At 47.8% G+C, this 27,023-nt stretch overlaps 1 protein-coding gene across 1 annotated transcript in view; it reads right to left on the bottom strand.

Annotated features, from left to right (window-relative positions):
* Positions 1 to 27,023, bottom strand: part of SLC25A30 (solute carrier family 25 member 30) — a 97,495-nt gene that overhangs the window by 24,231 nt on the left and 46,241 nt on the right. Inside the window, exons 5-7 of the mRNA XM_082247398.1 lie at positions 25,382 to 25,467; positions 20,104 to 20,199; positions 19,887 to 20,011 (exon numbers count right to left, since the gene is read on the bottom strand). Coding sequence (XP_082103524.1) covers positions 19,887 to 20,011; positions 20,104 to 20,199; positions 25,382 to 25,467 — 307 coding nt within the window. The remainder of the gene's footprint in view (positions 1 to 19,886; positions 20,012 to 20,103; positions 20,200 to 25,381; positions 25,468 to 27,023) is intronic.

Here is a 27,023-nt window from a genome sequence, read left to right as displayed (position 1 = left end):
CCAGGTACGGAGACTTGCAGGACAAAGCCGCCAGTTCCGACACTCTGCGAGCCGAAGTGATCGCCACCAAAAAGGCGACCTTTTTGGACAACAGACAACGAGATCTCCCTGATCTGTTCAAAAGGAGCACGTTGTAACACAGATAGAACGAGATTCAAGTCCCAAGGGGGCAAAGGATCCCTCCTAGGAGGAACCAGATGCCGCACACCCTGAATAAAGGTGCCAACCAAGGAGTTGGAAGCCACGGGACGTTGAAACAGAACGGCCAGCGCAGACACCTGACCCTTTATCGTAGCCAGCGCCAAACGCTGATCGACACCCGTCTGAAGGAAAGACAGCACACGGGAAACCGAGTACGTGCGGGGTGAAAACCCCCTGGACTCACACCAGGCAAAATAGGCCTTCCAAGTACGGTAATAAACCTTCCCCGAAGAAGACTTCCTCGCGTTGATCAAAGTATGAACGACCTCTGGAGAGAGACCCTTCTCCTTCAGGACCTCGGTCTCAACAGCCAGGCCGTCAAAGCCAGCGACTGTAAAGCAGGATGGTAAATCGGTCCTTGAGACAGTAGATCGTCTCGAAGAGGCAGACGCCAAGGGGCGTCGACCGCCAGATTCACGAGGTCTGCGTACCAGGACCGGCGAGGCCAGTCCGGTGCCACAAGAATCACCGTGCTGCGTTCCGAGTGTAACCTGCGAAGGAACCTGGACAGCAACTGAATCGGTGGAAACGCGTACATCAGCCTGTACTGATGCCACGGGGCCACTAACGCGTCCGACGCGTCTGCCCGAGGGTCGCGCGTCCGTGCCACGAACCTCTTCACCTTGTAGTTGAGGCGAGACGCGAACAGGTCCACATCTGGAAGACCCCACTTCGCGCACAACATCTGGAAGACAGCCGGGTGGAGAGACCATTCCCCCTGATCCAGGGTCTGGCGACTCAGATAGTCCGCCTGCCAGTTCTCCACTCCCGGAATGTGAACCGCCGTTATCGCCGGGACATGAGTCTCGGCCCAAGATAGAATGTCGGCCACTTCTCGAGCCGCTCGGGCACTCCTGGTGCCCCCTTGGTGGTTGATGTAGGCCACCGCCGTGGCATTGTCCGTCTGCACCCGAACCGGGCAGCCCTGCAGCCGGTCCGTCCAGCGATGAAGGCAGAGCCTTATCGCACGCAATTCCAGAATGTTGATCGGGAGGGAAGACTCCCCCTCCGACCAGGTCCCCTGGGCGGACAGAACGCCCAGAACACCACCCCAGCCCGACAGGCTGGCATCCGTGGTGATTACCGTCCACGAGATCGGACGAAACGACTTGCCCCCGGACACCAACGGGGACTGGAGCCACCACAGAAGGTTTTCCCTGGTGCGATGACTCAACGAGATCTGAAGATCCAGAGATTGAGGTCGCCCGTCCCACCTGGACAGGATCTCCGCTTGGAGACCCCGCGTGTGAAACTGCGCGAAAGGAATCGCCTCGAAGGCCGAGACCATCAATCCCAGACATCTCATACACGTCCGCAGAGACGAGTGTGGAACGTCCCTGAGGGACCTGACTTCCTCCTGAAGAGTCCTGAGTTTGTCTTCCGGCAGGAAGACCTTCGCCTGCACCGAGTCCAGTATCATTCCCAGATAGGGGAGAAGAACCGACGGACTCAGTGTCGACTTTGGAACATTTATCGTCCAACCAAACTCCTGCAGAGTTTGCATTGTGACAGACAGGTCCTCCTCCAGACCCTGTCTGGTCGCAGACCGAACCAGAATGTCGTCCAGATACCCCAGGACAGAAATGCCCTGGGCCCTCAATAATGCCAGAACCGGTGCAAGCACCTTGGTGAAGACCCGCGGAGCCGAGGCGAGACCAAAGGGCAACGCCACGAACTGGTAGTGATCCTCCGCAATGGCAAATCGAAGGTATCTCTGATGACCCTCGAATATGGGGATGTGAAGGTACGCATCCTTCAAATCGATGGAGGCCATGAATTCCCCCGGAACGAGGGCAGCCACCACCGAGCGCAGGGATTCCATGCGGAACTTGCGAACCCGCACAGAGCGGTTCAGAGCCTTCAAGTCCAGAATCGGACGAACCTTGCCCTCCTTCCTGGGCACGGTGAACAGATTGGAATAAAACCCCCGAAATCTGTCCCGATGAGGCACCGGAACCACCACTCCCTGAGCCCTCAGGTCCCGCACCGCCAGGTGCAGATCCCGCAGGCGCTCTGGAGACAGTTGAAGATTTGAGGGAAAAAATCTGCTCTCCGGCCGAGAGAGAAACTCGATCTTGTAACCAGATCGAACGATTTCCAGAACCCATCTGTCCCGCACACGGGCCAACCAGGGCTGAAGAAAACCGAGCAAGCGTCCCCCCACCCCAAAACTGGGTGAGGGCGCCCCTTCAGGCCGAACTGTTATGGGCTGCAGGTCCGGATTGGCCGGACTTCTGTTTCCCAGACCAGGGCTTCTTCTGAGAGCCTTGGCCTTCGAACGGTTTGCCCTTGTAGTGCGGCCGAAAGGCACGAAAGGACCCCTGAGGGGGCCGAAAATTAGCATGCTTCTTCCCAGAAGCCCCCTTAGCCTTGGGGAAATGGGGCAAGAGAGTGCTCTTACCCCCGGTGATCCCCTTAATCAACACATCCAGGGACTCCCCAAAAAGAGGAGACCCATCATAAGGCAGATTGGCTAAGGTCTTACGTGAAGATTGGTCCACCGACCAACATTTCAACCAAACCAGGCGGCGAGACAACACCGCCACGCTGTGCACACGTGCAGCCAACGGAATCAGGTCCAGGTCCGCATCACACAGATACATGACACCCTGGTGGATCTGATCCACCATATCCAGGGTCGCCGCCGAGACCGAATCGGCCACTAGGACGCGCCTAAGCATCTGCGTCCAACTTGCGATCGCCTGGGCCGCCATGAGAGAAGCAAACAGAGCCTTAAGCATAGAACCCGTAACAGAATAAGTATGACGGGCAAGAGACTCCAGTCTCCTATCCGTGGCATCACGGAAAACAGGGGAACCCTCTGCAGGAATCGCAGTGGCTTTGTTCAAAACCGCAATTGCATGATCCACTGGCGGAGGCACACACCACCGTTCATCAGTGGCAGGCGAGAAAGGATAACGCAGCTTGAATTTACTTGGTACCGCAAAAGGCTTGCGCAGATCGCGCCATTGATCCTTAACAGCGCGCTGAAAATCAGCATTGCAGGGAAAAACCTGCGGCGTCCTGCGTTTCCTCTGCGTCCCATAAGCCGCCAAGGCAGCGGGGGGACACACTTCGTCCTGCAAACGTAGCGTCTGCTTAATGGAAGCAATCAACTCATCCATGATTGCAAGCTCTTCAGGCGAGCCAGGGGGAGAATTATCAACCCCCTCAACTTCAGCCTCTACCTCAGACCCCACTAGATCAAGAGAGGAGCGGGACCCCGATAAGGAGGTCCCTGCCAGAACAGCCCCATCACCTTCACCCTCAGAATCAGAGGACAGAGCAACTCTGGGCCGTTTAGTAGATTGAGCAGCCACCAGCATTTGCACCTGGGCAGCAAGGCCAGCCACAATAGTGGCTAAATCCCCCCCTGGGGGGGAAACAGCGGTCCCCTGGCTTTCCACCAATACTGTAGGAAACTTGCCCTCCTGAGAATCCATTGCCCCTGTAATGCCAGACAACCAAGGGTTAACTGCCCCCTTTTAGCAAGCGCGGCAAGCGCAGCCCACCGCACCACACTCAGGCACAATGAGACCCCCACAGGGAATATACAAACTGAATACAGGCAATGGATAGCAAGAACAGAAGGATAAAACCTGAGGAGACCCCGCTGCTGCCTCGATCGGTGTTCCTGGAAAGAGGAAGTGATGCTGCCAGGGCGCTCTATGTAAGCCTATGGAGGCTACAAGAAAATGGCCGCCGTGCATGTAAACCATGCGGCCGGAGCGGGCGCCGGTAAAATGGCGTCGTTTGGCGCCGAAAACGCCGCTCCACAGTGCATAAAAACACACACATTACATCCCAATATAAGGATACATGTTAGATCGCCGCAGCGATCGCTGTATATGCCCAAACATGCCAAGAAAAAAAACATGCCCCACAGCACACAGCTTCTCACACTGCCCAGCCTGACACACACAGTGTCATACAGCTCCCCCCCCCCCCCCTTGCAGCCCACAGCATGCAGCCGAGAGATAGGGAGACAAGCAGTGTGATTAAAGGCAGGTTACACAGTCCCAGACTGAGACCCCCCCCAGACAGACAGGTCCCCACATAAATACACTTACCTCACATGGCGTGGGGAACCCGCACAGGCGAACAAGCCGCTGCACATGAGGCAGGGAGAGTCGCAATTCAAGACGCACACAATGGAGGTTAAGAAACCGCACAGCGTCCGGTGAGGTAGCCACCTCACCAATCATCCCTGCACCGAACAGGGATGGGTCGTTCACTGTGCCAGGAGCGTTACCTGGCTGAACGCTCGATGGCAGACTGGGAAGCCACTGACCCACGACCTGCGACCAGGGGGATCAGCCCGAGACCCAGTCCGCATGATCCTCTTCGTCCGAAGAACTAACTAATGCTGACAAAAACAACAGCTAAGTAAAGATAGAGAGAAAAATCAAACAAAATATTAAAAAGAAGAAAGAGTCTGGGACAGAAAGTCCCAGCACAGAGAGAGCCAGCCACTGCTGACAAGCTAGACATTAAAACTGAGATATGGTTGCAGGAAGTAGGAGGGTATTGACTGAGGGGACCACCCCTTGAGGGTGGGATATGTTAAAGCTTTATTGTTAACATATTCTGTTGCCTAGCTACTCCTTCGGAGCAAAGTCTAATACCCCATATGTGACGAATATGAAGAGGCGGCGACTGTCGGAGGACGTAAGAGAAAATTGGATTTTTGTAAGAACTTACTGTAAAATCCTTTTCTCTTAAGCTCATTGACAGACGCAGTCCTCTTGATTAATATTAAGTGGGTTATACTGCCCTCTACAGGAGTAGGACACTAGGCAGAAAAAAAAAAACGTTCTGACCACACCCTGGGGGCAGTCCCAGGGGGTACATCTTCTCTCTCCCTGCTACAGGATGTTAGTTATGTCACAAAGCAGTGTCAGAATGTAACCCAACCCAACTCAAAATAGAGGGGCGGGTACTGCGTCTGTCAATGAGCTTAAGAGAAAAGGATTTTACGGTAAGTTCTTACAAAAATCCAATTTTCTCTGTCGCTCATTGACAGAGACGCAGTCCTCTTGATTAATATCAATTGGGACGTCCAAAAGCAGTGCCACAAATGAGGGGTGGGATAACAGAAATCAAAATCCAATCTAGAAGGCCCAACCGGTGCCAACCAGAAGTTTTAAAGGCTCATCGGACAAACGGATGAGACTCAACTGAAAACCCAACAGGAAAAAACCCTCGAGGTAGACCACCGGTCTTCCTCAAACAGCGGCCTGCAGAACCTTGCGGCCAAAAGAGGCACTTGCCGATGCCATCACATAAACTTTATAGAATCTTGCAAAGGTATGTACCGACGACCATGTAGCCGCCTTGCAAACCTGAAGCACTGACGCCTGATGGCGAAAGGCCCAGGAAGCACTAAGCGCCCGAGTGGAGTGCGCCTTAACAGGGAACGGAGGCTCCCGACCCTTAATAGAATAAGCCTGTACCACCGTCTGTCTGATCCATCTGGAGATAGTCGCGGCAGATGCAGGCAACCCCTTTTTAGGGCCATCCGTGATCACAAAAAGTGAATCCGTCTTACGAAACGAGTCCGTAGTATTCAAGTATACCCTGATCGCCCGAACCACATCCAAGGAATGCAACGCGAATTCCCGAGGATTAGTGGGCTTAGGACACAGGGAAGGCAATACAATGTCCTCATTCAAATGAAACTCTGAAACCACCTTAGGAAGGAAGGATGGATTCGGACGAAGAACCACCTTATCCCTATGAACCACCAGATATGGGGGAACGACAGGATAATGCGGCCAGTTCTGACACCCTGCATGCAGAAGTGATAGCCACCAAGAAGGCCACCTTCTGGGATAAAGTAAGCAAGGGAATCTCCCTGATATTTTCAAAGGGAGGTTTCTGAAGAACCGACAGCACCAAATTAAGATCCCAGGGCGGCAAGGGTGCGCGCACCGGCGGAGCCAGGTGCCGCACCCCCTGGATGAAACTTCGCACCAAGGAATGAGTAGCCAGAGGCCTCTGAAAGAAGATTGCCAACGCTGAAACCTGACCCTTGATGGTGCTCAAGGACAGTTTCTGCTCAACCCCCTTTTGCAGAAAAGCCAATATTCGGGCCACCAAGAACGTGGAGGGAACCCAAGGGATTCACACCACGCGATATAAGACTTCCATGTGCGATGATAGACCTTTCTGGAAGTCGTTTTCCTTGCCTTAGAGTAGGAATAACTGAAGCTGACAGCCCTTTGTCCTTCAGCACCTGGGTCTCAATAGCCAGGCTGTTGAAGCCAGCGATCGTAAAGCAGGATGAAAGATCGGTCCCTGAGACAGCAGATCCTCCCTGAGAGGAAGTCGCCAAGGAACGTCTGCGACCAGCCTGACCAGGTCGGCGTACCAGGCCCGAAGAGGCCAGTCCGGAGCTACCAGGATGACTGGAATTCCCTCCACCTCTATCCTGCGAAGAAGTTTCGGCAGCAACTTGAGAGGAGGGAAGGCATACAGTAGATGATACTGCCCCCACGGGGCGACCAGCCTCCGCACCTTCCTGTTGAGCCGAGATGCCAACAGATCCACATCCGGGGTGCCCCAACGAAGGCACAGTTGGTGGAATACCTCTGAATGAAGAGACTATTCCCCTTGATCCAGAATCTGACGGCTGAGATAATCTGCCTGCCAATTCTCCACCCCTGGAATGAATACCGCGGAGAGAGCTGGAACAAATCGTCCGCCCAACGAAGAATGCTGTCCACTTCTATGGCCGCCAGAACACTTTTGGTGCCCCCTTGGTGATTGACGTAAGCCACGGCCGTGGCATTGTCCGACTGGATCCGAACCGGGCTGCCCTGGAGCTGCTCGGTCCAATGAATCAGACATAGTCTGATAGCTCTCAGTTCCAATACATTTATCGGTAACCTGGATTCTTCCAGGGACCAAAGCCCCTGAGCAGATAATCTGCCGAGAATTCCTCCCCATCCAGATAGACTGGCATCCGTGGTGACAATCGTCCAGTATAAATCGGAAGAAATGATTTCCCCTGGCTGAGCATCGGAGACCGAAGCCGCCAGACCAGAGACTCCCTGGTCCGCTCACTCAGTCGGATCCGATTGTCCAGGGAATCGGGATTCCGGTTCCATTTGAAGGATTCGGGTATGGGACTGGGCAAATTGTACTGCCTCGAAGGAAGCCACCATCAGACCCAGGACCCTCATGCAAGTCCGAAGGGAAGGCCAGTTGACGGACAGTAACAACTGAATCGTTGACTGAATCTTCTGGAGTTTCTCCGCAGGGAGAAACACCTTTGCCAGGGATGTGTCTAAAATTAGACCCAGATATCCCAGCCTCCTGGTGGGAACCAGAGATGACTTCTGCAGGTTCACCAGCCACCCGAACTCTTGCAAAGAGATCATAGTGATCTCCAAGTTTAGCAACAGAGCCTGCGGAGACTCTGCACGGAGAAGAAGATCGTCTAGGTAACCTAGAATCGATATGCCCTGCTGTCGAAACAGCGCCAAAACTGGGGCCAACACCTTTGTGAAGACTCGGGGAGCCGAGTCGAGACCAAAGGGTAACGCCGCAAACTGATAATGGTTCTCTCCTACGGAAAAACGCAGGAAACGCTGATGTCCTGCGTAAATGGGAATGTGAAGATAGGCATCCTTGATGTCTATGGACGCCAGAAAATCCCCCTGATGCAGGGAGGCCACTACTGTGCGAATGGACTCCATCTTGAATTTTTGTACCCTGACAAAATGATTGAGTGCTCTTAAGTCCAGAATTGGACGCACCTTGCCCTCTTTCCTGGGTATTGTGAATAGGTTTGAATAGAACCCCTGAAAACGTTCTGTCCAAGGAACGTGGACCACCACTCCTTGTTGCATCAAATCCGTTACTGCCCCCCGCAAAGCTTTTAAGCGATCCGGGGATAGTCGAATATTGGAAGGGAAGAATCGCACCGGTGGAAGTGATCGAAACTCGATCTTGTATCCCGATCGTATGACTTCGCGAACCCATTTGTCCGGGATTCTGGAAAGCCATGGATCCGGAAACCGGTGAAGACGTCCCCCCACCCCAGATATGGGTGGGGGTGCACCTTCAGGCTTTAGTGGTCTTATCCTCAGCTCTGGAAGAGCCGAACTTTTGTTTACCCGACCAGCGCCCCTTGAAACCTCCTGGAGGGGCTTTGAAGGGCTTTGACTTATTGCCCGCCCCAGCGGGACGAAAAAAACTTTGAGCGGAAAAGGAAGGCCCCCGTCTCTGACTAGGTCCTTTACCCTTAGTATTCTGTGGCAAAAAAGTGCTCTTGCCCCCGGTGAGATCCTTGATAATCTCATCCAAGGTGGCCCAAAACAAGAGATTCCCTTGAAAGGGGAGATTAGCCAAAGCTTTTTTGGAACCTTGATCCGCCGACCAGCACTTTAACCACAACACACGCCTGAGGACCACTGCTGAAATCGATACACGCCCCAACAATGGAGTGGCGTCCAGAGCGGCGTCACAGACAAACTGTAGCCCTTGTATCATCTGTTCCAGCAAGTCTGATACTGCCGGGGGGGGATACTTCTCCCCTCTAGGTCACGGCGTAACAACTTGGTCCATTCTGTCAATGTTTGTGAGACCAGTCCAATGGCAATCACTGGCCTAAAGGCTGACCCTATCAGGGAAAAAATAGAGCGGGATAGCGCTTCCACTTTACGATCCACCGGATCCCTAAAGGACGGTGCGTCCTCCAACGGAATAACAGTAGATTTATTTAGTCTGGAAATCGGTGAATCCACCAATGGTGATACCGTCCATTTTTTAAGGAGGGATTCCTCAAACGGATAGCGCCTAGCAATCCGTTTGGAAATACCAGGGGTTCGTTTTGAACGACCCCATTCCTCTTTAATTATATTACCAAAACATTTAGGCAAGGGAAACACCTTCGCCATCTTGGTAGGTTTGAGAGTACCAAAAGGAATTTCAGTATCAGCTACCTCTGCCGGTGTAACCTCAAGTCTTAAGGTTTCCCGGACAGACAATTAGTGCATCCACCAATGCTTCTTCTAGTGCTATGGCGGAGGCAGAAACGTCCTCCTCACTATCTGAGGAGACGGTACCCGGGACACAAGCCCCCGAAGAGGGACCTGCAGCTGCAGCGACAGGCTCAGAATCTGTATCTGATATGTCAGATGAAATAGGGGTAGGCGGGGGTCGTTTCTTCGCCCCCCGTCCCTGACAGGCCACCTCCACCCGGGATACAAAAGACTCCAGGACCGCTGATAATGTATCTATAGTGAGTGGAGAGTTGGAGGGTCCCGTGGTCACCTCCAGGGGATCAGGTGGGGATACATGTGTCGCAGGGTCCATGGCAAAGCCAGGCACCTGTCAGCAAACAAATGACAAAATTTGAAATTAAAGAAAAAAAACTCTCTTTAAAGTAATCCCTCAGTGACCACTCTCCGATTATCCCACGGAGGGGGCCCGCGTCCACCCGACAGAGGGAGAGGGGGGGACCTACTACTCCCCATACCGGAACAGGCGGGCACCAACTCCTGACAGAACCCCTCTCCACCACGGTGGGGGGGCTGTCGGCCAACACAGACGCCGCGACTCCAATTCAGATTGGTCGTTGGCGTCCTGGCGAGACGTTTAACTCGCAAGGCCAGTCCCCGACCAGTGGGACTATGACGCGGCTGACCCAGCGCGGAGCTAGGGCCTGCACGCGTTCGCAAGCCGGCTGGGGTGACCACTGGATCTCAACATCCAGCCCGTCGCCCAGCTCCAGCATAATTGCTTGAATGTGTCGCGGCCGACCCAGCACGGAGCTGGAGCCTGCACGCGCTTGTAGGCCGGCTGGGGTGACCACTGGACCTCAACATCCAGCCCGTCTCCCAGATCCGGCATAATTACTTGAAGATCTCACAGGAACAACTGGAGAAAAAAAGCTAACTAAAAAAGATTTATCTAAAAAATCTCGCCAGGACCAAAGATCCCAGCAAGGAACTTGGGTGCTTACTCCTGACTAGACAGAAAAAAACTAACATCCTGTAGCAGGGAGAGAGAAGATGTACCCCCTGGGACTGCCCCCAGGGTGTGGCCAGAACGTTTTTTCTGCCTAGTGTCCTACTCCTGTAGAGGGCAGTATAACCCAATTGATATTAATCAAGAGGACTGCGTCTGTCAATGAGCGACAGAGAAAAAAGTATTATTAATATATCTATCTACAATGTAAAGTAGTAAGGGTGCAGCTTGTATAACAGTGTAAATTTGTTGTCTACTCAAAATAAGTCAACACACAGAAATTAATGTCTAAACCTCTGGCAACAAAAGTGAGCACACCCCTAAGTGAAAATGTCCAAATTGGGCACAATTAGCCATTTTCCCACCCAGAGACAAAAATACAGTATCTCACAAAAGTGAGTACACCCCTCACATTTGTGTAACTATCTTATTACATCTTTTAATGTGACAATACTGAAGAAATGTAAAGTAGTGCTACAAAGTACTGCTACAATGTAAAGTAGTGAGTGTACAGCTAGTATAACAGTGTAAATTTGCTGCCCCCTCAAAATAACTCAACACCTAGCCATTAATGTCCAAACCGTTGGTATCAAAAGTGAGTACACCCCTAAGTGAAAATGTCCAAATTAGGCCCAATTAGCCATTTTCTCTCCCCGGTGTCATGTGACTCGTTAGTGTTAAGGCCTCAGGTGTAAATGGTGAGCAGGTGTATCAAATTTGGCGATAATCGCTCGCATTCTCTCATACTGGTCACTGGAAGTTCAACATGGTACCTCATGGCAAAGAACTCTGAGGAGCTGAAAAAAAGAATTGATGCTTTACATAAAGATGGCCTAGGCTATAAGAGGATTGTCAAGACTCTGAACTGAGCTGCAGCACGGTGGCCAAGACCATACAGCGGTTTAACAGGACAGACTCCACTCAAAACAGGACTCAGCATAGGCCGACCAAAGACGTTGAGTGCACATGCTCAGCGTCATATCCAGAGGTTGTCTTTGGGAAATAGATGTATGAGTACTGCCAGCATTGCTGCAGAGGTTAAAGGGGTGGTGGGGGGGGGGGGGGATGGTGTCAGCCTGTCAGTGCTCAGTGTGATTTTGGGCCATTCTTTCACACAGTCTTCAAATCTTGAAGGTTCTGTGGGCCTCCACTATGAACTCGGATCTTAATTCTTTCCATAGATTTTTGATTACATTCAATTCAAGTGACTGGCTGGGCCATTCTAGCAGCTTTATGTTCTCTTTTCTTTAAAAACCAATTGAGAGTTTCCTTGTCTTTGTGTTTGGGATCATGGTTGTGTTGAAATGTCCCCCCTCGTTTCATTTTCATCATCCTGGTAGATGGCAGCAGATTTTTTATCAAGAATGTCCTGGTACATTTTTCCATTCATCCTTCCTTCAATGACATGAAGTTTGCCAGTACCATATGCTGAATAACAGCCCCACACCATGATGTTCCCACCTCCAAACTTCACTGTTGGCATGGTGTTTTTGGGGTGATGTTTGGATGCCATTTTACACCCCATATTTGGAGGTCAAATGGCACTAAAAAGAGTTCAATTTTGGTCTCACCTGACCAGACTATATCCTCCCAGTACTTCACAGGCTTGTCTAATTGTTGTGCAGCAAACTTTAAATGAGCTTCAAACATGCTTTTTTTTCCAGCAATGGAGACTTGCGTAGTGAGCGAGCATACAGGCCATGGTGGTTGAGTGCATTACTGATTGTTTTCTTTGAAACAATTGTACCTGTTCACCCAAGGTCTTTGTGAAGCTCCCCACAAGTGGTCCTTGGCTTGTGGACAACTCTTGCGATAATTCTTTTCATTCCCCGTCAGAAATCTTGGCCAGTTTATGATGAAATTATGTTCTTTCCACTTCTGGATTATGGCCCCAGCAGTGCTCACTGGAACATTCAGACGTTTAGAAATCCTTCTGTAACCAAAGCCATCAGTGTGTTTTGCAACAATAAGGTCACAAAGGTCTTAAAAGAGCTCTTTGCTTTTACCCATCATGAGAGGTTTGTGTGACACCTTGGTTATGAGACACCTTTCATAGGCCATCAGTTGAGACCGAACCAGCTGATAATATTTTGCACTGACAAGGGGCAGGATTGCTTTTTAATTACTGATCAATTTCAGCTGGTGTCTTGGCTTTCCATGCCTTTTTGCACTTCCCTTTCTTCATGGGTTCAATACTTTTTCCCTGTATCATTTAAGTTTATTAAACCTAACTTCATTTCTGAATGTATTTGCTTTGGCTTCTTTGCATGTATGAAATATATATAGAGAAGATTCAGCGCTGAATAAACAAAGACATAAGACCAGCAGCTAACACTCAAGGGTAATCCAACACCTTCAATAAATAAGTATATAATAGTGTAGCGCAGTCTAATAGCAATAAATAACAATCTTTTTAAAAGCCAATAATAATAAAAAACATATAATGGATAAAAAGAAGTTCATAAGGTGGTAAAAAGACGGTAAAAACAAAGTCCACTAGTGATCCGGTGAATAGACAATAAGTGTGACTTCAGTGCTCATAAGATCCCGTCACCCGGCATTATCTGCCTCTCACCTCCAGAACTTGACCCCACAGGGTCAAAAAGCATGAAGCAATCTCCACGATGTAAAGCCAATGAACTCAGTAAACCGGACTACAGCCTCCAGCAAACGCCTGCACTGATGACTTATGGGGTAAAGGGTACACCTTCCCAATCCACTCCGAATCATAAAAATAGAAGGAAACAATCTAGTGCTCTCTGTTGCGGCAATAACACTTTATTTTGCTCAAAAATATTGCACTTACATGAATCCCGAATATTGCAGGCATAGATAAGGAGAGCGAGCAGCGTGCTGGATGGTGCCTGGTTCCTGGTTCCCGAGTAGTTTGTTGGCCGTAGGACCGTGTGACCAATCCCCCGGGGGATTGGTCACACGGTCCTACGGCCAACAAACTACTCGGGAACCAGGAACCAGGCACCATCCAGCACGCTGCTCGCTCTCCTTATCTATGCCTGCAATATTCGGGATTCATGTAAGTGCAATATTTTTGAGCAAAATAAAGTGTTATTGCCGCAACAGAGAGCACTAGATTGTTTCCTTCTATTTTTATGATTCGGAGTGGATTGGGAAGGTGTACCCTTTACCCCATAAGTCATCAGTGCAGGCGTTTGCTGGAGGCTGTAGTCCGGTTTACTGAGTTCATTGGCTTTACATCGTGGAGATTGCTTCATGCTTTTTGACCCTGTGGGGTCAAGTTCTGGAGGTGAGAGGCAGATAATGCCGGGTGACGGGATCTTATGAGCACTGAAGTCACACTTATTGTCTATTCACCGGATCACTAGTGGACTTTGTTTTTACCGTCTTTTTACCACCTTATGAACTTCTTTTTATCCATTATATGTTTTTTATTATTATTGGCTTTTAAAAAGATTGTTATTTATTGCTATTAGACTGCGCTACACTATTATATACTTCTTTGCATGTATGGATTGCATGAGTGGTTACCGACATGTGGTGAACATTTCATGTCAATTGCACCTATACCGATATGGACTGGGTAATGTATTAGGAACCAAAGGATGCCACATCATTAGATGGAAGTAAAAACTATCAACCTACAAAAAGGACTGAATTCAAAGACACTCCTAAAATCAAAGTGAGAAAATGATGCAGCAGGCTAGTCCATTTTGCTGAAATTAAATTGCAGCAAATCAAAATGGTACTTGGTAGCTTGTATGGCCCCCACGTGCTTTTATACATGTCGGACAACATTGGGGCATGCTCCTAATAAGAGGACAGATGGTGTCCTAGGGGAATTCCTCCCAGATCTGGACCAGGGAATCATCGAGCTCCTGAACAGACTAAGGCGCAACCTTGCAGAATCGGATGGACCGAAACAATGTCCCAAAGGTGTTCTATTCAATTTAGGTCAGGTGAGCATAGGGGCCATTCAATGGTATAAATTCCTTCATGCTCCAGGAACTATCTGCATACTCTAAGGCCGGGCATGGTCATGTACCAGGAGGAACCCAGGACCTACTGCACCAGCGTAGGGTCAGACAATGGGTCCAAGGATTTCATCCAGATACCTAATGGCAGTCAGAGAGCCATTGTCTAGCTGTAGAGGTCTGTGTTTCCCCCTTATGGTTATGCCTCCCCAGACCATCACTGATCCACCACCAAAATGCTCAACGATGTTACAGGGAGCATAACGTTCTCCGTGGCTTCTCCAGACCCTTTCTCGGCTGTCACAAGTGCTCAAGGTGATCCTGCTCTCATCTGTAAAAAAAAGCACAGGGTGCCAGTGGTGGACCAGCCAATTCTGGTGTTCAATGGCAAAAGCCAATCAAGCTCCACGGTGCCCGATAGTGAGCACAGAGCCCAATAGAGGAGGTGAGGCCCTCATTCACTCATGAAGTCTGTTTCTGATTGTTTGGTTAGAGACATTCACAACAGTGGCCTGCTTGAGGTAATTTTGTAGGGCTCTAGCAGTGCTTATCCTTCCTTCTATTGTTCCTTCTTGCACAAAGGAGCATATACAGGTCCTGCTGATGGGTTAAGGACCTTCTACGGCCCTGACCAGCTCTCCTAGTGTAACTGCCTGTCTGCTGGAATCTCCTTCATGCTCTAGAAACCGTGCTGGCAGATAAAGCAAACCTGGCAATGACGCATATTTATGTGCCACCCTGGAGGAGTTGGACTGCCTGTGCAACCTCTATAAGGTTCAGGAATCTCTTCATGCTACTAGTAGTGACACTGACCCTAGCCACATGCAAAACTAGTGAAAAACTGTTCAAAAAAAATGACTAGGGAAAAGAAAAAGGTCAGTGGCCTTTACCTGTAAAACCGTTCATGTTTTGGAGGTCATCGTATTGTTGCCCATCTAGTGCACCTGTTACTTTCATTACCATCAAAGCAGCTGAAACTGATCATCAACCCCCTCTACTATTTAACCGACAATGAACTTCAGAGAAATGGATTTTATGGTAAGTCAAAAATCCCATTTTCTCTTTCGTTCCATTGATTGACACAGCTCCTGATATTCTCAACCATTTGGACGTCCCAAAGCAGTGTTAAACATGAGGGGTGGTAAAAGCAAAAAAAAAAATCCCCAAGGCTAAACAGTAGCAAACCAGGCAACAGGAGCTCAAACAAAAAGTGGAGCCCACCTGGAAAAAGAAAAAAAAAAAAAAAAAAAAAAAAAAAAAAAAACCACAATATACCCTCAAAGAGGATCAGGTCCGCTCAACAGCAGCCTGCAAATCTTTGCGACCAAAAGAAGAATCTGCAGATGCAAACACATCCACTTTATAAACTTTGTGAAAGTGTGCACAGACAACCAGGTGGCTGCCTTACAAACCTGCGTCACTGATGCCTGATGATGGATGGCCCAGAAGGCACTAAGCACTCTAGTAGAGTGCCCCTTAACAGGGAAAAGAGGAACCTGACCCTTGATGGAATAGGCCTGAATCACTGTCTGTCTGATCCATCTTGAAATGGTCGCAGAGGAAGGGAACAACCCTTTACGAGGCCCATCCGCAAACACAAATAGAGAGTCTGACTTCCTGAAAGACTCCGTATCTGCCAGGTACACCCTAATGGCCGACCACATTCATGGCATGCAAGGCAATTTCCTTCTGATGTTTAGGCTTGGGACACCGGGAAGACAACACAATGTCTTCAGTCAAATGAAAATCAGAGACAACCTTTGGAAGGAACGACGGATAGGGGTGAAGAACCACCTTATCTCTGTGAATCAAAAGGTAAAAGGTGAAAGACAGGATAACGCTGCCAGTTCCAACACCCTGCACGCAGAGGTGATCGCCACTAAAAAGGCCACCTTCTGGGACAGCGTAAACAAGGGATTCTACCAAATATATTCAAAGGGAGGCTTCTGTAGAGCTGAAATCAACAAATTAAGATCGCAAGACGGCAATGGAGGCCCACTGGAGGAACCAAATGTCGGACACCCTGAAGAAAGGTACGCATCAGGGAGTGTGTGGCCAAAGGTCATTGGAAGAAGAAGACTGCCAAACGCCGACACCTGACCCTTGATGGTACTCAAGGCGAATTTCTGTTCAACCCCCATTGAAGGAAGGTCAAGATGCGAGCCACCGAGAAGGAGCAAGGATGAACCCAAAGAGACTCCCACCACACAATGTACATCTTCTGTACAATGGTAGATCTTCCTAGAAGTAGATTACCCATCTTTTAACAGTGAAGGAATCGCTGACTCAGATAAACCTTTATCCTTCAGCACCTGGCGTTCAACAGCAAAGCTGTCAAAGCCAGCGACTGTAAAGCAGGATGGAAGATCAGTTCTTGAGACAGCAGATCCTCCCTGAGAGGACGCTTCCAAGTAATGTCAGCAACCAGCCACACCAGATCGGCGTGCCAAGCCCGGGGAGGCCAGTCCGGAGCCACTAAATATGACTGGAATCCCTTTTGCCTTGACCGTGTGTAAAAGTCTTTGCAGAAGCTTGAGAGAAGGAAAGACAAAGCAGACGATACTGACGCCAACAAATCGACCTCAGTAATGCCCCACCAGAAACAACGGATGAAACACCTCCAGATGAAGTGACCAGTCCCCTTGGTCCAACGCCAGCCGACTGAAAAAATTTGCCTGCCAGTTTTCTACCAAGGGAATGTGTATGGCAGAGAGGGCTGGGACAAACTATTCTGCCCACCTTAAAATGCCGGCTACCTCCAGAGCCGCCATGACACTTTTTGTGCTCCTTGTTGAGTGACATGAGCCACGGTCGTGGCATTTTCTGATTGAAAGCGCACTTGACATCCCTGAAGACGATCCGTCCAATGGTCCAGGCAAAGTCTGATCGCTCGGAGTTCCAAGACATTGATCGGTAGTCTGGACTATTCCAGTGTCCAAATCCACTGAGCAGAATGCTTGCCGAGGACACCTCCCCACCTGGACAGGCTGGCATCCATGGTGACCCACTATCCAATACAAGGGGAGGAAGGATTTGCCCAGCCGAAGCCACCATATCAGGGACTCCATCGTTCCCCCAAATCAGCCGGATCCCATTATCCAGAGACTGCGGAGTCTTGTCCCATTTAGGCAGAATCTCTCTTTGCAGTGACCTTGTATGGAACTGTGCAAAACGGAACTGCCTCGAAGGTAGACACCATCAGGCCCAGCACCCGCATGCAAGTCTGGAGGAAAGACCATCTGCTTGACAGCAGGAGACAAAATTGAAGCCTGCAATTTCTGGAGTTTGTCCAGAGTTAGGCCTAGAAAGCCCAGCTTTGTGGACGGAACCAGCGCAGACTTCTGAAAATTCAGAATCCAGTCAAACTCCTGCAGAGTTGTATTGGAATCTCCAGAGCAGTAGGAGACTCCGCTCGCAGAAGGAGATCAAAGTGGAGAAAGCTCTGGTGACTGGCACATATTGGAATGTGACAGTAGGTATCCTTGATGTCGATCGAAACAAGGAAATCCCCCTGACACAGGGATGCCACCACCGTGCGTATGGACTCCATTCCAAAATTCTGCACCCGCACAAAGCAGTTCAGCGCCTTGAGGTCCAGGATTGGATGCACTTTGCCTTCCTTCCTGGGAACTGTAAACAGGTTTGAGTAAAAACCCTGAAAACGTTCCGAAGTCAGAAACCAAGACAATTAACCCTAGAAGCAACAGGTCTTGTACCGCCTCAAAAACTGACCCTGTAAGCGGTCCAGGGACAGGCACAAGTTGGAAGGAAACTCAGTCTTGTAGCCGGAACCACTTGTCTTGTACTAGGGAAGTCCACGGGTCGGGAACAAGCGAAGACATCCCGCCACCACCGATATGGGTGAGGACACACATTCATGCTGAAGGAGCCTTGTCCACGGGTCTGGAGAAGACTGCTCTCAGTTTGCCAGACCAGGTTTGTTTGGATCCTGCAGAGGAGGCCCTGAAAGGCTTTGAGCCCTTGACAGTCGACCCTGAGGGACGGAAAAAAAAAAAAAAAAAAAAAAAAAAAAAAAAAACGTATGAGCCGAGAAGGAAGGCCCACATCTACGGAGGTTCCTCACCCTTAGCCTGTGGAAGAAAGTTACTCTACCCCCCCCCCACCCCCATGAGACCTTTTATGATGTCAGCAAGGGTAGCTCCAAACAGGCGATCGCCTTGAAAGGGAAGATCAGTCAACGCCTTTTTTGAAGTCTGGTCCGCAGACCAGCATTTTAGCCAAAAGACACGCTGAAGGACCACTGCTGAAACCGAAAGTTACGCCACTAAGAGAGCCGCATCCAAAGAAACATCACAGCTAAACTGCAGCCCCTGGACCAGCTGGTCAGCCAGCTCAGCAAAGGCAGGGGGGAGCGGTTCTCCCTCCAGGTCATAGCGTAAAAGCTTAGCCCACTTAGAGTTTGCGACACCAGGGCAATGATCAATACTGGCCTCAGTGCCAAACCAGCCAGAGTGTACATATTGCGGGCCACAGCCTCTGCCTTCCTGTCAGCCGCATCCTAAAAGGCAGAGGGCTCTTCAACCGGAATCATTGTTGCCTTGTTGAATCTAGAAACTGGAGGGTCCACCAACGGTGGAACAGTCCACTTCTTAAGAAGGGACTCCTCATAGGGGTAACTCCTAGTAAAGCAATTAGGGACCCCAAGGGGACACTTTGGTAGCCCCCACTCTTTAGCGACAATTCTGTCTAAAAAAAGGCAGGGAAAGGAAACACCTTTGCCGCTCTGGATGGCTTGTGAGTGCCAAAGGGAACCTGCGCCTCCATCACAGCTGCGTCCTCCATCTTTAAGGTCTTACGCATAGATACAATCAGTGTTTCCATCAGCGCCTTTTCGTGCGCAGTTGCAGGCATGGAGGAACCTGCGCCTCCATCACAGCTGCGTCCTCCATCTTCAAGGTCTTACGCATAGATACAATCAGTGTTTCCATCAGCGCCTTTTCGTGCGCAGTTGCAGGCATGGAGGAATCATCCTTGCAAGCAGAGGATACCGGGCGCGTGGTTGCAGGCCCAGCAGGGTGACTCACGTCTGTGGCAACCAAATCAGATTTAGAATCTGTTGAAATAGAGGAGGCAGGGAAAGTTAGGATGGGGGACAGATGAAAAGGGGGTTGCCTGATGGGAAGGAGGGAACAGAACCTCCCCAATTGAAATGGGGGGGCTGTCAGCCAGGAAGAATGCTGCGACTTGGGCCGAGACCAGGTCACATGCGACCTCGCAAAGCGTTTAACTCACAGGCTAGCCCCCAGTCCAGTTGGGCTATGTCGCGACCCACCTAGTGCGGAGCTGAGGCCTGCGCGTGCGCTCGCTGGCCAGGCTGGGGTGACAATTGGTTGTAGATTATCTAGCCGTCGCCCAGTCCGGCGGTTGATTGTAGATCTCACAGGAAAAATCCAGGAGAAAAAAAAAAAAAGAAAAAAATTGCCAGGACCAGAGAAGCAAGGAACTAGGTCCTTGATCCTGACTAGGCAGGAAAAAAAACGGAGTACCTATAGCAGGGAGAGGGAGTATACCCCCCGGGACTGCCCATAAGCGTAGCCAGACTTTTTTTTCTGCCTAATGTCCTACTCCTGTAGGGGGCAATATAACCCAATGGTTAAGAATCAGGCGCCCTGTCCGTCAATGAACAAAAGCAAATTGTAAAATGAAAAAATAAAAACACACACACACACACACACACACAGCACGCAGGGTCTACTAAAATGCATACAACACAATACCAAACAGATCCTGTGCACTTACAGAAAGTGTGTATAGACCGTGTCCCCCATCAGTCCGGATATGATGAGATGTTTCTTGGTGATATCATACACTGGTAACTCCACACCTACCACTATAGCTGCTCTCTGTGCAGTGAGCGACACTCCCTGGAAAATGACACAGATATACAACAGATGACTCAATCATCCTAAAACAGAGGGCTGGGCCAACTACTATCAATTAAGAACAAAGATTTCACCTTCCACAGTCCTCTGGTTCCTTCCTGCTGGTAAATGCTGATAAAGTTACCTATCATTCCTCCTTGAATTGTGCTGCCATGTGCCTGCATTCTTATCTGTGGCAAGAAAAATAAAATGGGTAAGGTTTTTTTTTTTTTTTTAATGATCGCTGCCCAATTTAAGACCGGATTCACACAAATTATCTATGCATCGTGATTTGCTGCATAATATCGTTTATATATATAACGTTTTTCTTATAACATGCATAGTGAACATGAGTGTCAAAAATATCGAAGCTCTACTACAGACCCCTATTTTATCTCTGCTTCCTAAAACAGACTGTCAGTATATCAAATCTGGAAGCAAGTGACATAAAAATGGGTTGTCCATTACCAGTACTGCTGAAAACCGAATCCAATTCAAATTTATACCCAACCTAAACTCCCAACTTATGGAACTCCATATTGTTTGATCTTGTCCAAGGTCCTGCCACTAGACGTCACTAAACCAATCTCCTTCCGTTCTGTCGACAGCACTCTGCCCAGACATTTTATAAATTTTTTTTCCCTTTATGTAATATTTTTAAGGTTCAAAAGTTACAAAAAAAAGTAAAATAAAAGGAAACAGGCCAACATCTATAAAAGCATACACATCCGATGTTTACAAATCAAAGTGATACTTGGTTAAGGACTGCTGGTTTCCCTGGAAAAGTTGTTGAAAATATAGGGTCTGTTAAGGTGAGCAAGGCAAAATCCAAGCAGGGTGACCCCAATATGCGATATCGCCAGGAGGCCAAAATGGTGTCGAAGTGCTCTCAAGTGCCTTTACACGTGGCGACCCACTCCACGCCTCCGTAACGTCGGTCACCTTCCTGGTACACTCCCCACGGCTAGGAACTATCGGACTCTTCTAGTGTATAGGTAGGAGACATTTGGCAGCATTAAAGAAGGTAAGGAAGGGCAATGCGTTTATAGTGAGAAAGAGGGATGGTGGTAACAGGGGAGGATCAATGTCCAGAATCTCTGCTATTAGTTCCGAAACATCCGCCCAGAAAGACGATCATGGGACAGTCCCATCACTTGTGGAGGAATGTGCCTCTCTGACCACAACCTCAATAACAAAGATCAGGGACTGAGTTAAATTTGAGCTAAAGCCTCAGGCACACCGTACTATCTTGTCAATATCTTAGAGCTTGAATGTGTTATCTATATGGGTGTAGCAGTTGCTGCTCAGTAAACTCACACTGGAGGTCTTTCTCCTATTCCCTAATGAATGTCGGCTTGGTACTGGAAGTAGCCAAGGCAAATGACGGCGGAGATGTGTGGCTATTGTTCTGGGACAATGTCATATGACAGCGCACCAGAACAGCATCTCTCGCGTGCCCCCACAGTGCGGTGATTGTGGCTGCGCTGTGTTGCTAGGACATGGCTCGACCCCAATCTTGGTAAAGAGCCAATGACTTGACTCTTTTCCCATGTGATCGGCTGTGTCCAATCACAGACGGTCACATGTAAAATGAGGAAGTGCCGTTTATCGGCTCACACTGTCAAGAGTGTGTGGCGAGGTGAGCCGATCAGTGGCTCCTCCTCAAAGAGGAACCTAGAAAAAGGTAATCAGGGCACTCATCAGTCCCCACAGTGCCCCCAGTCATTGCCCAACAGTGCTGCCCATCAGTGCAGCATATTTGTACCTCATCAGTTAAGGAGAAAAAATTACCTAATTTTCAAAATTTCCTTACAGAAAATAAGAAACGTTTTTTTTCCCCAAAATTTTCTTTTTTTTTTTTGTACGAAATAAAAAACCCAGCAGTGATTAAATACCACCAAACGATCGCTCTATTGGTGTGAAAAACAAAATGATAAAGATTTCATATGGGTACAGTGTAGCATGACCGTGCAATTGTCATTCAAAGTGTGACAGTGCTGAAAGCTGAAAAATGGCCTGGGCAGGAAGGGGGTGAAAGTGCACTGCATTGAAGAAGTTAACCAAAAAACCTGGAATCCGATTGGGTTTCTTTACAGAGTATTCCCAAAAAGGTAAATGGACAATGCCATATTTCTCCTATGACAGGCTCCCTATAAATATGAAGCTCCCGTTGTGCACCTGCCAATTTATTAGGTTGGTCGCTTGAAACTATGGGGATGGGAGTTTAAGGTACTGAAACTTCAAAACACAATTTTTTTTTTTCTCTAAAAAAAATAAAAAAAAAGGAAAAAAAAGTAAAAACTAAAAAGTTTAAAGATAAGGTAATGGCTCACAGAACAAATAGCAACCAGTCAGGATTTCAATGTTTTTTTTTTTTCCCAGGGCAGCTGAGCAATCTATGGTTTGTGCAGCATGAAGTGTTTCACTATTTATAGTCCAGCTAAACAGCAGAGCTAGTACAGATTTATTAATAGCCAAACACATTACATGCTGTACAAGACTATTTGTATTTTCAAATGCAACCAGCTGGCGGATAAGGGAACAAATACAGATCCCAAAACAATTTTTTTTTATCGTTCGTTCCATGAGCAGGAACAGTACATTGTGTATAGGTTAAGTAGAATAGTCAATATGTCAGTTGTTATTTTAGGAGTACAGAAACCCATATTCTCCCATTTCAGGCAGACTGCCAAATCTTCTCATGCTATTATAGGCATACAGGCAGACGCGATGAAGCAATCTACTGTATGCTTTGTATGAAATGCACACATTCTGTCCACTGTGCTCCCACCTGGGGCTCCCTGAACTCTGCCCTGCTTCTAACAGTATACAAACATGAACTGCAAGGCACGTCACAGCGGCTCGTGCTCTGGACCTGTATTGTGAGCAATGTCCTCATAACTCCCACACCACACATTTGTCACATGCCAAGTACAAAGTAAACACTGCAACGTCTGTTCTGATTTATCCAGCACACTAAACCCTTCAAAAGATAGCCTTGTGACAGTAACTTGTACCAACATAATGGCTTGCATTAATTGGCTTAATTAAAAAGGTACAGAATAGATTTTAATATAGCACTGCCTTCCTAAAACAAAAATTATTTTTACAAGACAAGTCCTCCAATCAAGGGGTTTGTTCCCAATTTTAGGATATGGTGTACAGCCATGCAAATCATAACTTTAGGACCCAACCACACAATTCGTGTGTAATGTATTGTGTACTGCCTTAAAAAGCTTTATCAAAATAAATGGGCTAAAAACACATGCAAAAATAAGGATTTTTCCTACAACTTATGAAAACAAAAATGAATTTCTTGGAGTGCATCACAGGACACAGAGCAGCCATATTCATTACTATCTGGGTTATATGCCACCTAGAGGTGAATGGACACTGGCAACCAATTAAGACAGGAAGTCCCCCTCTATATAACCCCTTGACTGGGGTTCTTGGTCACCCTGTGCCCCTAAGACACATGGTGACTTACACACAAGAGGGGCCGGGGAAGCTGTACAAGGAGTTTCCTGACCTCTATAAAGTAATCTGGATTCCACGAGCCCCCCAGCCAAAGTGACTCCTGTCACACTCGGTATCTGTAACTCAGAAGAGAACAGTACATAAAAATACTATTAAAGTGAACTTACCATTCCCGCAGCAGGATTCTGCTTATAACAAGAATCCAATCTTCACCCATCACGGCAGATTTCATGTGTCGACCTTCAAGGACTGGGTCATCTTGTTTTTTTAGGGGGCCACTCCCTTGGACCTATAGAGCACCCTGCCAGAATGCCGGGTTGGTTTTACCAAGGTTCCAGATCCAGGGTCCAGCACCTAAGGTGGTCACATTACAGCAAAACCTGGTTTCTCCTTTACCAAGGCTCGGGTACCATCCTTTTAGTCTTCTACTCTCGGATGGATCGGATTGCTAATCCCCTTGGATCAGAGATCTTGATCAGGGTTTGTAGCATAATCATCTATCTTCTTTGAAAAAACATAACATGGAGAGCTTCTCCAACCGTGACCATCACCTTTGACACTGGTGAAAAAAACAGCAGAGGTACTTCCTGTATAGGAGGGGTTATATAGAGGGGGACTTCCTGTCTGATTGGTTGCCAGGGTCTATTCAACTATAGGTGGCGTATAACCCAGATAGTAATGAATATGGCTGCTCTGTGTCCCGTGATATATGATAAAGAAATAGGGCAGCTGTGCGTTATGCCACGCAGCATTGCAGCCTGCATGCTTTGAGATGCCTTTTACAATGAATGGAGCCACAGCACACCCACTGTGTACCGCCATGTGTGACAACACAACAGTGTTAAGGGGTATCACACAAAAAAAGTCTATTGGTTTATAAAAGATATGGTCTAAACTTGCAGCTCAGTGTACAAAATGTAGGGGTCATCTACACTAAGCAAATAAAAACGGCTGAAGAGCACTCCAGCACTCCTGGCTCATCCCTCCTACTGGGTGCCCCCACAGCAAGCAGCCTTCTGTGGGGGCACCCAAGCAGGGGCGCTCCAGACCCACGGCTTTGTCTGTGTATCCACACACAGAGCTGCGGTTTGGCCCTGCCCCCACTGTCTCCTGACTGGCTCAATGACCAATGGCTCATGCCAAAAGCCAATCAGGAGTGCGAGTACCCGAAGAGGCAAGACTCTTGTGGACATCGCTGGATCAAGAGGGGGCTCAGGGGGGGGGGCTTCTGCACACGGAAGGTTTTTTACCATCTTGCAAAGAATACATTAAAAAAATGTTGTGCCTTTACAACCACTTTAATCGTGTATTCTTTCTGCATGCCATTTCTTTTTGCAGTTCCAATAATTAGACCTATAAAATACATACAGCAGTTACATGTATTTCAGTTGTAAAACTGTAACCAGCCCCACTGATTAGTTAATAGATTTAAATAAAAGTGCAGTTGGCTTTTGTGCAATTCCAAAAAGACAACACTTCATTGCAATAAGCAGTCCATCTAGAAATTAGAATATTTCATAATCATGGCCAATTTGAAAGCCCATCCCATGGATTATTCAGGGGCGTATGAATAACTGTTCGAAATATGCTGGCAGAAAAAAATGCCTTTAAAGTTGTGCGTTTATGCACAAAAGTGCGTAGGAGTGTAAACTCATTCCATCGGCTAAAATATTAATTTATTCTAGCTACCAGAGTTTGTGCGCCCCTGAATGCTGCTCTAAAATACACCCGTAAATGACAAATGTGCATATGCACCTTAGAGAACCTTCAACTGCTTTCAGAGGTGTAAAAAAAAGAAATGCCAGACGACTAACAGCTGCATTTTTCTGCCCATGTGCATGAAGCCTAAAAAGTGCTCTGTAAAGGAATACGTACAATCTAGCTGATGAATATTACCTTTAAAACATCTGTAGGGTTGGCAATACATGAGGAAACCACTCCAGACAAAACGCCACAAAAAACATTAAGAACCAACGTCTCATCTATAGATTGAAAAAGTAAAATTAAAATTTTAATGGAGCAAAACATACATGTAGGTGTTTAAGCATGCATTCTTATAGACAACAGAGCTTCAGTACGTCTGAAAATTATATCAGATGGTTTTATGTTAATGGATAATAAAAATGCTCTTTTGTGTACAGCAATGTGGAAATCTTAGCTAGTTCCCCAGCATTTTTGGTTCCATTCTTAAGCATATTCAATATAACAGGTGCTCCTGTTGTATAACATTTAATTCCCTTGCCCAAGCAAGCTCACATTCAAAACTCAGTTCAGAAACTAATAAAAGCTGTACAGCCCTTCTTGGTTGATATTGCGGACTTAAAGAGGAACTGGTCTGCTCACATAATCTGGAATAAAAACATCTTTGCCATTCTGAAGCTTCCCTCCAACCCCTTTGCATATTATTTAATATATACTGCGATTCTGTATATGCCAAATATGCTGCAGAAATCTCCCTCCACTAAATCTGGCTGCAGCCATTTTAACTGTGGGCAGCTGAAGGTGTTGCCTGTTCACTTCCTGGATTTACACAGACACACACACACACACACACACCACTGCTTGCCTGCACATTTCTCCTCACTTCATGAATAATCATGGATCTCTGCATTCTCCTGTTCTCTGCCCTCATGCAGCCCCCCTCCAGCTCTCCTTGGCTTTCCTTTGACTCATCCCTCCCTTGCTGGCAAACTCCCACGAGAGATTTAGAGAGAGCTGTGTAGGATTTCATTAGCTTAGACTTTTTACCAGACAAGAAAGAGGAAGTGGGCTGTATAATGTATTTACTGGCAGAAAAAAAAAAAAATGTTTTACTATCCAAGTTAAAATAAGGGCCGAGGATTTAATAGATGGAAAGATTAAAAAAAAAAAAAAAGACTGAAGAGCCGCTTTAAGGAACCTCCACCATCTAAATAAAGTGCTTGTTTCCTATGTTTTTCAGGGTTAACCTGTTCCGAAAGCCAAATTCAGAAGCTTTCACAGGTGTATGAGAGTGCTCCTCGGACCGAGCTGATAAAAGATATGAGTGGACATCTCATGAAGTCCTATACAAAGCATCACTTACTTTCACTAGTTTATCTATAGTAAGGAATCTTAATGCTAAGCATAATTTTACCACTTTGACATTAGTTAGTAAAACTGTACATATCAGGTTTGTTTTGTTTGGATCTCTATAAAACTGCAACAGTGTGTGTTTGCCTTGGTCCCAAATTAAATTGTGTGTTTTTGTTGGTACCTCAGGCCACAGGGGGTGGGACTTTAATGGCAAGTAAATCTTAATGTCGGATATAGATCATAAAGTATTTGAAATTTATTGAAAGTATCTATATCCAACATTAAGATTTACTTGCCCTTAAAGTCCCACCCCCTGTAGCCTGAGGTACCAACAAAAACACACAACTGTACATATCACAACTACTTTGTGTATCCAGGTGGATTATACCTTTCCCAGGACTAATTGGGCTTTCATTTGGTAGTAAATGGTTATTTATACCTCTGGATTTCCTTTTGATAATTCAAAAATAAAATATCCCCCCCC

Source organism: Pelophylax lessonae, assembly GCF_965119305.1.
Source record: "Pelophylax lessonae genome assembly, chromosome: 2".
In the NCBI taxonomy this organism is placed as follows: Eukaryota; Metazoa; Chordata; class Amphibia; order Anura; family Ranidae; genus Pelophylax; species Pelophylax lessonae.
The sequence above is the reverse complement of the archived record's forward strand: the minus strand, read 5'-3'. Positions and strand labels throughout refer to the sequence as shown.